This window comes from Panthera tigris, chromosome D4 (genome assembly GCF_018350195.1).
Source record: "Panthera tigris isolate Pti1 chromosome D4, P.tigris_Pti1_mat1.1, whole genome shotgun sequence".
Classification (NCBI taxonomy): Eukaryota; Metazoa; Chordata; class Mammalia; order Carnivora; family Felidae; genus Panthera; species Panthera tigris.
In genome coordinates this window covers 14,170,333-14,182,662 of record NC_056672.1, presented here as the reverse complement: position 1 = coordinate 14,182,662, position 12,330 = coordinate 14,170,333, and the positions used below count along the sequence as shown (strand labels likewise).

General features: G+C 43.6%; 2 protein-coding genes across 8 annotated transcripts in view; one reads left to right on the top strand and one right to left on the bottom strand.

Moving 5' to 3' along the window:
• CD4H9orf85 (chromosome D4 C9orf85 homolog) overlaps positions 1 to 10,223 on the bottom strand; it is a 106,479-nt gene extending 96,256 nt beyond the window's left edge. For 2 of the 3 annotated variants that reach the window (XM_042964764.1, XM_007077490.3), the window contains exon 1: positions 9,813 to 10,002. In XM_042964764.1, the coding sequence (XP_042820698.1) occupies positions 9,813 to 9,914 (102 nt within the window). In that variant the 5' untranslated portion in view covers positions 9,915 to 10,002. Of the gene's footprint in view, positions 1 to 9,812; positions 10,003 to 10,170 lie in introns of those variants that run through there. The other variant, XM_042964763.1, reaches the window with a different exon arrangement.
• Positions 10,224 to 10,398: 175 nt separating this feature from the next.
• ABHD17B (abhydrolase domain containing 17B, depalmitoylase) overlaps positions 10,399 to 12,330 on the top strand; it is a 53,112-nt gene continuing 51,180 nt past the window's right edge. The window contains exons 1-2 of one of the 5 annotated variants that reach the window (XM_042963844.1): positions 10,399 to 10,999; positions 12,046 to 12,120. The gene's annotated coding sequence lies outside the window, so the exon portion shown is untranslated. Of the gene's footprint in view, positions 11,000 to 11,175; positions 11,232 to 11,756; positions 11,959 to 12,045; positions 12,121 to 12,330 lie in introns of those variants that run through there. The other 4 variants (XM_042963845.1, XM_042963846.1, XM_042963843.1 and 1 more) reach the window with 4 other exon arrangements.

Sequence of the window (12,330 nt, the reverse complement as noted above, 5' to 3'; positions counted from 1 at the left end):
AGAAGCACATGAATGAGGTACAGTAAAAAGTGAAAGGCTGGTGAACAGGAGCATCCAAAGGAGTTAAAAAACTATTTGAGACATAAGGAAACCAGGTAAGTAGATGGTGATTCATTTTTCTAAAAAGTTTATAAGTGGAGCAGTTCCCAGCACTGAGAAAGTTTAAGGTTTGGACCATGGAAGCAGATTTCTGATGTGGGTGGAGGGTGGTCTATAAGCTGAGAGATCAGATGTTGGACGATCCACGTGGATGTGGTGATCACTAAGTCTGATGACAGGAACTGTGGAAAGGCCGTGAGCCAGGGACTGATGAGGAGGTGTAACTAGGAGGCAATGACAGACCCAGAAGGGATAACAGTCTGACGGTGTGTATTTCAGAAGAGGCGGGGTTTCGAGCAAAAAAACAAAACAAAACAAAAAACTGAAGCAGCAAACGGGAGAAACGGGGGGCAGAGGTGAGGCTGAAGATGTGGGGTGAACAAACATCATAACTTAAGGACTATAAGGAAACAGAGTTCCTGGAAATAGTCAGGTAGGACAAGAAAGTAAACAGTTTTATTCAAGACTATGTCTCTATTTGATGATAATAAACTATCGATTCCAGGAGGCCAACTGGAAGGGTGAGGGGAGGGGGCACTGAAAGACCGGAAGACTATGTCAGCTTAGGATATGTGTAGAGCCGATTGAGGATAAATTTCCCAGTAATAACAGCTAACCTGGGAATCTTGGACACCGAAAAATCAACCAAAATAAACACCTTTTCTAAGTTTAATGAGAGTAGCTCAGTATCTTTCCAATACATTTTCTTTCTGTTTAAATTAGCAACTGAAGAATCCTGATGATAATCACCTACATGTAGCAGGCCTTGCACCCCTCTCAGAAGTTCAGAAAAAGAAATGTTTATTTAATTTGTTCAATACGTTCAAGGGCTAGTTGGCCTGGAGGGGAAAATCCCAGAAAGGAATCTCAGGCATGTCAGCTTTTCCTTTATCCCCTTCTCATTTCATTTCTTCCTTTCACAAAAGTCAGCGGAGAGAAAAAGAGCAACCACAGTTGAGGATGGCGTGAGCCAGGAGCAGGGTTGTTCCGAGGATAAGCAGGACTCTCCGCGCACCTACCTGCCTGTGACCTCACAGTAACACTTGTGCAGGTGTGGAAAGACTCCGGCAGCTTAAAATAACAAATACCACAACAGCCTGTAACTGTCAGCCCTGAGGTTCTTTGTCCAACTGCACGCCACTCCCTAGACAGTCCTTCTCTAAACAGAAGAATGTCCCACTTCGGAGAGAGTTCATATAAATTACGACTTTCTCGCCCTCAGATGAACTAATTTACCCGGATGAGGAATTCTGAGACTACTTTTTCTAACAGTGTGTATTCAACTTTCTGAAGAAGCAAGGGCTGTCCACATAATTACCAAGCTTCATAATCCAGTGGTGAGCATAGTACTATCCCCTAATACAATGGATCAAATCAAGACAAATCAATTCTGGTCATCACCGTACATAAATGAAATGTCTAAAATATATGACTGACATAGAAAAAAACCAATTATATTGTTACAGCCCTCATTTTAAGAAACATGCAGAATCACCCTATTGGCTTCAAGTGGAAGCACCATGGGAATACAGACATTCGGAATATCCCCGTATGAAAGGGAAAAGAGAAAATAAAATGTAAATAACAAAAACACAACACTTCTAAATACTGAAAATACCACAAAGGAAAAGTAAAGAGTGTCATTAGCACTATGACTTTTATTGAGCAATAAGATTCTCACATACGTCGCAATGCCCAACATACCATAGATTGTCAATTGTCACCTGGTCAACTGAAAAATCATGTTGAATTTAACAAATCAATTGGGGGGAGGACAGATTTAACATAAATCCATCTGATAGACAGCATTGGTGAAACCTATCAAAGAACATTTCCTAATTTGGAAAAAGATCAAAGGGAGTCCCAGGTGATCTCTAAGAGTCCCAGAGATGGTTAGCTAGAAACTACAGTGGATCATAGATTGTGTTATCTGCCCAACTGCAGATTTGTTCAATGGCTACCACTTGTTTAACCCTTCATTGTTGATACCTATTGACTGAGAAATAACATCTGTTCCCGTGACTAGCGCCAGATCACTCACAAGGAAATTATTCACACCAGGGATTATCTGAACCAATCTGGGACTGTGCAATATTGCACTACAGTGCAATAGCTCTGGGCTAGGGGAAATAGAACAAAGATCCCATACCACTTGATTGTAAGCTATCTGGACAAAATGAGACTTACAAATAACAGGACATCCTTTTCCACAGCAAGGTTTTATTCATTATTTAGTGATTTATTAATATGTATTCATACACGAAGTAATTATGATTCTATCCAAGAGTAAAACTAACAAAAAAATGATACCCAGGCTCAGTAATCTTATACACAAGGTCCACTTTGTAAAGATCATCTGTACTTTTCTGACAGAAAAAAGTAAACTCAAGGGTCATGACTAGCACTCATACATAAAGGGAAAATATTAAAATGTAATTATTAGAAGTATTTTAACCTGTGGTCAGCTAAGATATTCAATATATAAGAAGGTCAACTTTTTTGTTTTCTTTCTGGAAGAGTTAATCATTTTCTTTTTTTTAAAAGACTGGTATAAGTAGTGTTTCTATACCTTCCCCAAACAAAAGGTAAACAAGGAAGAATACAACCTCATGATATCAATTTTTTAAAGAAAAAGCAGTATTTATTTTTTCTTAAGTTTATTTATCTTGAGAGACAGAGAAAGCACATGCAGGTGTGCAGGATAGGGGCAGAGACAGGGAGATAGAGAATCACAAGCAGGCTCCACACTGCCAGCACAGAGTCGAACAAGGGGTCTGATCCCTGAAACCATGAGATCATGACCTGAGCTGGGATCAAGAGTCAGATGCTTGGGGCGCCTGGGTGGCTCGGTCGGTTAAGCATCCGACTTCGGCTCAGGTCATGATCTCACAGTCCGTGAGTTCGAGCCCCGCGTCAGGCTCTGTGCTGACCGCTAAGAGCCTGGAGCCTGTTTCAGATTCTGTGTCTCCCTCTCTCTCTGCCCCTCCCCTGTTCATGCTCTGTCTCTCTCTGTCTCAAAAATAAACGTTAAAAAAAAAAATTAAAAAAAAAAAAAGCAGCCAAACTGTTAAAAAAAAAAGACTTAAAAAAAAAAAGAGTCAGATGCTTAACTGATTGAGCCACCCAGGAGTCTTTGTAGTATCTATTTTTAATTAAGGTAAAATTTACATTTATGTCATGCACAGATTTTAATGTCCAATCCAATGAGCTCTGATAAATGTTTTCACTCTTGTGATCCTCACGTTTCCATCATTCCAGTCTCCTGAGCCCCTTCCAGTCAATCCCCCCACCAGTGAAGGCAACTGCTGCTCTGATTTCTGTAGATGGAAGAAACACCCGGTTCTTCCCTCCACGCATTTCTGAGATTTGTCTACAATGCATGCAATATATGCAAACGATGCATGTATCAGTAGTTCATTGTTTTTTTTTAATTGATAGAAAGAGTGGGGGAGAGGGGCAGAGGAAAAAGAGAGAATCTTTTTTTTTTTAGGTTTATTTATTTATTTGGGGGGTGGGAGGGGCAGAGAGAGAGTGTGAGAGTGTGAGACAGAGAGACAGAGAGAGGAGAGAGAGAGAGAGAGAGAGAGAGAGAGAGAGAGAGAGAGGATGGCAAGCAGGCTCCACACTGTCAGCACAGAGCTCAATATAGGGCTTGAACTCACGAACCTTGAGAGTATGACCTGAGCCAAAACTGAGAGTTGAAGGCTTAACCAACTGAGCCACCCAGGTGCCCCTAGGGAGACAGTGACTCTTAAGCAGGCTCCATATGCAGGGCTCAATCCCCAACCCTGCCATCATGACCTGAGCTGAAATCAAGAGTTGGACACTCAACTGAGTGAGCCACCCAGGTGCTCCATTTAAAAAAAATTTTTTTAAGTTTATTTATTTTGAGAGAGAGAGAGCACGCATGGGACAAGGGGAGGGGCAGAGAGAGAGAGAGAGAGAGAGGGAGAGAAAAAATTCCAAGCAGGCTCCACGCCATCAGCAAGGGGCCCGAAGAGGGTCTTGAACCCCACAAACCATGAGATCACGACCTGACCTAAAATCAACAGCCAGGTGCTTACCTCACTGAGCCACCCAGGGATGGTGCTTTTTTAATAACAAAGTAGTATCCCAATCGATGACTGACACAATCCATTTATCTACTCTCCTGCTGATAAATATTTGGGTGTTTTGGTTTTTTTTCCAGTCTTTGCCTATTGTGAATAAAGGTGCTTGTAAACACAGAATCCTGTTCTGCTGTAAATGTAATCATACCACCTTAAACTTAAGATAGCCTTCCACCCAACCAGAAGCTGAAGGATCTGACTCTATTGGCATTACAGTGAGAGGGAAAGGACCCTTACCTCTGCCAGAGCCCTGGCTGAAAAGATGAGACCCACTCCAAGCAGCCCATACTTGTGCTATGTCACACTACAGTCAGCTAAATAAACCTTGTGAGGAGAGCCCTTCCCCTGGAACATTTCAAATAGGTAGTAGTTAGGGGCAGTAGCAATAAAGCGCATCTCTATTCTGACCCTAATGTGGTGTCACAGTGTTTCTATTACACGCAAAAATACAGTACTAAAAAACAACATCGGGGTGCCTGGCTGGTTCAGTCTATAGAGCACCGGACTCTTGATCTCAGAGTAGTGCGCTGGAGCCCCACATTGGGTGTAGATCACTTAAAAACAACAACTGCAACACACATACACAAAAAAGGGGCTTTGATTTACTTGTCCTTTGAGGTCTCCTAACAGAGACATCACCTAATCAGCGGATAGCCATGTGCTAATTATGTAACTATCACTAAGTCCTAACTTCCCAATACACAGAACGGGATAATTATAGCATCTATCTTAGGGTCATTTTGAAGACCAAAATTAGATGATGTATATTAAGTATGCATAGTGGCTAACACATTTAAGCACACAAATATTAGCTATTACTAATAAAACTTTTCTTCCAAAATGATTTAGAGAGTATAGCCTCCAATTTTCATTTGCCTCCAATTTTCATTTTCCTTTTCCACTTCAAGATAAAGACCAGAGTTTCCCAAATGAGTTTCTTGCTCCCGAAATAAGTTCAAGGTCAGTAGGTATTATGGAAACCAAAGGGTTCCATAACCAAGCAAGTTTTGGTTAAATAACTTTATTTTAAGATTGTATTTTTAAGTCATCTCTACACCAGTGTTGGGCTCAAACTCACAACCCTGAGATCAAGAGATGCACACTCTACCTACTGAGCCAGCCTGGTGCCCCTAAACAACTTTTTTTTTTTTTTTTTTTTAACATTTATTTATTTTTGAGACCGAGAAAGAGAGAGCATGAACAGGGAGGGTCAGAGAACGAGGGAGACACAGAATCCGAAACAGGCTCCAGGCTCTGAGCTGTCAGCACAAAGGCCGACGCGGGGCTCAAACCCACAGACTGTGAGATCATGACCTGAGCCGAAGTCGGATGCTTAACCGACTGGCCACCCAGGCGCCCCCCTAAACAACTTTTAGAGAGCGAAACATCTTAGTGTTGTATGCCAATGCACACTATGACCCCTAACAGTGAGATCCGGTATATACTTATTTCCAAAGTAATTTGACCACGAAACTAACTCCTGCCCTATCGAGAAGATAGGATCCTGGGGCACTTTGGGAAATGCTAGTAGAAACAACACTAACTACACATATAAAACAAATAGTATTCTTATCAAAAAGATATACACTCTTCCTATTTCATTTAGTTAAATGCTATCCATCTGTCAGATCTCAGGGAAGCCTTCTTTAAGCCTCCAAACTTAATCAAGACTTCCTGCTTGATACTCAGGTTCCCTGAGACTTTTCCTTCATCATCCTTACTGTGATTTGTATTAACATACTTGAAAGATTGATTACTGCTTTCAACTCGCCCACCAAACTATATTACGTTCAACCCTATCTCTCTAGCATCTAGCACAGTGTTTGGTGCTAGATAATAAATGTGAAACACATATGTGAATCTAAGAATTTCACTGCAGCTTTGTCATGGTGAAAAACTGAAAATAACTCAAGCGTTTACTAACAGGAAAGTAAGGTAGTCTACATTTATATTATACAGCCATTAATTTTTGTGTTCTGACATACCCACCTTAATTGAATGAGGAAGAAAAAATGTTCTTTTATTACATATATACCATATTGTGCATAGATGTCTAAAAACACATATAAACTATTAACAAAAAAAAATTAACAGTGACTACACTTAAAGAGGAATAGGATTGGGAAAAGGTAATTTTACTTTTATACTACCCACATTTCTCCATTTTCAGTATTCTCCAATAAGTGTATTTCTTTTCTAATTAATTTGCTTTGAGTATGTCTACATAAATTCTCATCTGCTTTATGCTCAGTTTGTATTTGTATACTATTTCATAAAGACATTTTTGTAATGATCCCTATGGCAATCTTGAGAGACAAATAAGACAAGAGATAGTATTAACTCCATTTTGCAAATTAAAATCTAGGTAAACTGCCTAACATCACAAAGCAAAATAAACAACAGAGGCTAAAATGTAGATCCTTTTTCTTCATCGATGTTCTTTTCATTAAACATCACTGCCTTTCCAGGGACACAAGGCAGTCCTGATACAATCAACATTTTAGCATGAAATGACTAGAAGAGATTTAAACCTATTTCCATCTCAGCAAGTCATGAGAGGACACTGCAGACCAATGGCCATAGAGGCCTCTCTTAAATAATCCCAAGAAAGGGTAGGTTACAAAATCCTAGTGCATGTTCTTATCAGACAACTCTCTTATATTAAGCTGAAATCTCTCTCTGTAACATTGACCTTTTGGTCCAAGTTTGGCCATTTAGAAAACCACAGAATGAGCTTCTCTCTTGTTCTGGAATATGTTCAAGCATATGAAGACAGCTATCACCTGGGTCCTTTCGAGAATGAGTCCTTTGTTTAGACAAACTTCCCAATAAAACATCTGTCATTATTCAACTTCTAATCCCAGTCGAGTCTTGACAAACCGGTTGGCAGAAAAGGGAAGCTATCGTGCAGGACTCTTACAAATGAGGTACAAATAAGCAATTGTCACTACAGTCCCTTAAGGAGAGTTACAGACAACCATGCACTCTCACCACCCTTTTGTTGGATGGCACTGAATCAAGTAGCTTTTTGGTATGAAGCATAGGAATGAAGACAGGGTCAGATGTTTCTGACAAAATCTTGGCTTTAGATAGATGTACATAGCTGGATCAAGAGAATTTGCTACGAACACAGCCAATTATTACTCCTCCATTAGATGAACAATCAACCTAATGGCCTTTCATCAGTAAAATATTTCTTCTGTTTTTGTCAGATTCTCCAATAACAAAACACCTGCTCATTCTATCAACAGACAAGTGAGACTTCCTCGTGATTTAAAAGAGGCAAAGAAATTAATGATAAAAATTATAAAATGAAACTTAGTGACTGAATTTGAGACTCATGGAAAGATCTAATGACATGGTTGTTAGAGAACATCAGGAAAATGAACAAAGAAAAGTACAAGGAGTCTAGGGAGAAAGGCTAGCACAAGAAGTACAAGTCCAAGAAGTCTCATACTTACAAGAGGTATAGTAAGCTACACTGTAGCTAAATACTTACTAAAATTGCTTTTTATCATCTCATGAAAAATAATCAGAATTAAATGCTTGTACAAAACCTTACAGCAAAAATACAGGACAAGGCAGACCTCTACTCGGAATAGCATAGCTTTTTATCCTGGTTTACCTATTAACAATGAGCAAAAACTTGCAAAAGTCTTCTCAAATGCTGCTTCAGGTTTTCTTTCTGAATTTGAACTTAAGTAAGGGAAAGAAGTCCATTGAGCACCCAATTGAAACTATCCCTCCTGGGAGGCCTGCATGGCTCAGTCCGTTGAGGGACCAGCTCTTGATTTCGGCAGAGGTCCTGATCCGAGGGTCATAGGATTGAGCCCTGCATCGGGCTCCGCTGAGTGTAGAGCCTGCTTGGGACTCTCTCTTCCCTCTACCCCTCTCCCCTACTCCCGCACATACTCTCTCTCTCTCTCTCTCTCTCAAATAAAAAATAATAATGAAAAAAAAATACTCCTCTTTTCTTACTGATCTTTTATTTCATCAGAATTTATCATAATGATATATATCATATATATTATTGTGCTTGCTTGCTGTCCAATGATGCAGAAAACTATATGATCCCTGAAGGCAGAGTCAACTCTTTATAACACTGCAAATATATGCACATATGGCTTTGTACATGGAGGGTGCTCATTAAATATCTGCAAGGTAAGTAAGTGAAGACAGAGAAAAAGGAAAGGAGATCACAGGTGACCACGAACAGTTTACTTTGCTTTCTTAATTAAGGTTGAGACACTTACTATGATCCAGACCAATTACCTACATCATTTAGTTTAGCCTCACAAGAAGCCTAGGAAGTTTCCATTTGAGACAAAATAAAGCTCAGAGAATTAAATATTAAATGACGCAAGCCACACACTTAGTAAATCCAAACTCTCATTTATGTGAAATCAGTTTTATCTAATATGATGGCCGCACCCAAGATGCCCATGACTTCAATTATCTCCTTTCCATAAAGCTATGGGAGAAGAGGGAGATACCTACAGCAAATTAGTTGTGTACAATCCAAGGCCTCTGGGCATCTATAAAAAGTCTGAATTTTCTCCCAGGTCACAAAAAATCCTCCTAAATAAGTAAAAGACTGGGGCAGCTGGGTTGTTCAGTCAGTTAAGCCTCTGACTTCTGCTCAGGTCATGACCTCAGGGTCCATGAGTTCGAGCCCCGTCCCCTCCCCCAACCTCCTGTCAGGCTCTGTGCTAACAGCTAAGAGCCTGGAGCCTGCTTAGGATTGTGTCTACGTGTGTGTGTGTCTCTCTCTCTCTCTCTCTCTCTCTCTGCCCCTCCCCCACGCATTATCTCTCTGTCTCAAAAATAAATTAGCATTAAAAAAAATTTTTTAAGAAGTAAAAGACTTATAACCAACAAAACAAGCGTTTTTACATTAGCCAAATACTTTGATCCTCAATACAATCTTGCAAAAGAAACAGATGCTCCAATTATGTTGGGGAGGACACTTGGGGCTAAGAGCACTTAAGCCTTCACATTCTTCCTACAAACCTATGGGCTTGGAGCTTACACAAAGAAATAGTGGTGGGCGTTTGGGTGGCTCAGTCGGTTGGGAGTCCGACTTTGGCTCTGGTCATGACCTCACAGTTCTTGAGTTCAAGCCCTACATCTGGTTCTGTGCTGACAGGTTGGAGCCTGGAGCCTGCTTCGAATTATGTCTCCCCTCTCTGCTGCTCCCCCACTCGCTTGCTCGCTCTCTCTCTCTCAAAAATAAACATAAAAAAAAATAGCGGTTGTATAAACTTGGTGCAAACTTTGAGAGACACTCGTGACATTATCCTCATTTCCCACTGCAAATATGTAATCGACATGGGAACCCTTCAACAACTCAATTCTCCACTTGCATTTTAGGTTCACTGTGCAACTGGTTAATTGTTGACCGCCAAATATATTTAGGAAGAGATAACACGTCCTGGTCAAAGAAAGGGCGTGGGAAAATCATTTTAGAAAAGGTTGTATTGCAGCCAAAACTAACTCTGGGCGGCGGTCCACAATCGCTCGCGCCAACTCCTCGCATTTCCTCTTTCCCCTCCACTGAACCATTCCTTTCTAGAGTCAGATTTGGTGCAACAGGCAGGTTCCTACCTTGGTCTGAATACTCTTATCAAACTTGTCATTTTTGAAGCTAAACGTATTCTGGTGCCTCTGAGGCCTGGAACGAGCCACGTTCCCTTTCTGGGAGCTCATCGTGGAAACCACAATCACCTCGCGTTGATACGAGGAAGACGCGGAGCGGACCAAGACGCCAACAACTACTCAGCGGAGTCCACGCTTCTGTCACTGACCCGGAAGGAACTTATCCAGCCTTTCCGCCCCGCCCCCGTCAGCCCACGTGACTCATCAAGGCGGTCAAAGGACATCCTCTGGTGCCTCAGAACCCTCAAGGTTCTCCCATGCTAACCAGTCTCGACCCATCCCCCTCCGCGCAACCTCTCTCTCAAACCTGGCATCTGAATCCCGCTTCCTTCGAAGCGACTATTCCCCCCATTGGTCCGAACATGGCAGTCCATCAGGGCGGAGAGGCGGAGAGCATTTGCTTCTATTGGCTCTTCTTTTCCGCAATCCCCGCCTCCTGCCGGCTAAGCTCAGCCTCTCCCGGAGCCCGACTCCGCCGTGCGGCTTGTGATTGGCGGAAGCCCGGCAAAGCTGGGCTGCGTCCCTCCCCCAGCCCGCTTGGAGGCTGGAGCCCGGGTCAGCTTGGCATCTCCCTCCAGTCAGTGACCAACTCCTGCTTTAGCGAGGCTTCTGCTCGCCCCCCTCGGTTCCCTTCCAGCCTTCCTCCCGCCACCAGACCTAGCCCCGCGGTGGCAGGCTGAGGAGGAGCGAAGAAGGGAGGATTAAAGAGAAGAAAGACCTCGCTGGGTCTGGGTGGTGTCTGCAGTGCCAGAAAGGGAGGTGGCGGCGGCGGCTGCGACCACGGCCGCGCGGGACGTGAGGCCCGAGAGCAGCCGACGGCGGCGGCCGCTCCAGAGCCTCGCGCCGGGGCCGTTAGTCAGCAGAACGCGAGCCCGTGTGCGGGAGCTGGGCCGGCGCGAGGCGAGACTCCAGAGCGCGAGCCGGCCCCTTCGGGCGCCGCCGTCCCTCCTCGTCCCGGCGCCGGGGGCTGCAGCCCTCGTCCCCCCCTCTTCTGCCGCGCCCGCCCGCAGGCCGGGAGAGTCCGGCGGTGGCGGCGGCAGCAGCGTGGGTCGCACCTTGTGGAGGACAGCGCGTCCGCACAGGCTCTCTGCCGGCCCTTTCTTCCCGACACCTTGGCCGCGGCCCCTCAGGTGCAGGTGCGTGGGGCCGCGGCGGGCCGGGCGCTGCGGCCGGGCTCGGGGAGGGGGCGCTAGGCCCGGAGCCGCAGCGCGGGAGGGCCGAGCCCGGGCCGGGAGGGGGGAGGGGAGCGGGAGGCGTCTTTGTTGTTGGCGACCGGGACCTCTCTCGGCGCCGGCGAAAGGCGGGGAAGCCACTTCGGATCGGCTCTGGTTTTGAGAGGCTTCTCCGGTGGTTCCGGGAGCGAGAGCGGTAGGAGAGTCCCTGCGATCGGAGAGGCTGCGGGGGTCTGGGGGCGGGAGAGACACGGACAGACCGACCGGGAAAGGTCTTGGGTCCTCCTTGCAGAAAAGGGTCTCGTTTCACTTGCTTTGCTGGTCTCCCTGCGGACCTCAAGCTAGGGTCAGGTTCACGTTCTCCTCCCCGTCTCCCTGTGAGGTTGGCGATGCCTGTAAGCTTTCTCCTGAATGTCCTCGTGTGTGTGCCAGCCTCGATCTGAGATCGAATCGGCCCCGTTCTCGAAGATTTGTGTGTTCCCGGCGGGCCGTCGTAGGGTTCTTTTTCTCTAGGTGGCTCAGCTTGAACTGTTCCGAATTCTGTTTTCGAGCCCTAGGGTAGGCTCATCAGTAATTGCTTTGAGTTAGAAAATGAGAGGTTTTGTTTGGATTTTTTTTTTTTTAACCCTGAAACGAAAGTTCTGTCGAGTTACAGTGTACGGTTGTGAAGGCTTTTTTTTTTTTTTTTTTTTTTTTTTTTAAGAAGAGTGAGTTTAACCCTCGCTTCTTGTTTTAAAAAAATAAAGAAGTTAAGAGCTCTGATCCTTGGGGAGATTTCTGCCAATGCCAGAACACGGTTGGATTTTTTTTTTTTTTTTCACGGTGCTTTGATTTCAGTCTGCGTGAGGTGGGTTTGATAAGCAAAAAAGAGGAATAACGGAATACAGAGAGGGTGACCTTTAAATTTGGCTGTTTATGAAAAGGTATTTTTCTGTTTTAATATCTTTCGTAGTATATGTGTATATAATACTTGATGCGCAAGATGATTCATTGATTTTTTTTTTCCTAAGGCTCCAATAAAAAGAATTTTGGAGAGCTTGTGTCAGCATTTGGAACTGCCTAATGTGTCTGAGTAAAAAAATCAGGTACATGTTGTAATAGTATCTCCTTACGTTAACAGGAAAACTTAACAAAAAATGAACTTTTCTCCATAGTTTGTCTCTTTTATACGTTGATAGCATAAACTGATTTGTGTAACATATCTAGTATCTAATCGTAATCAGTATTTTAATATTCATAATTATGCCTAAGTCTTTGCTTGTTGGTTAATTTTTATTGTGAGAATAGAGGTGGGG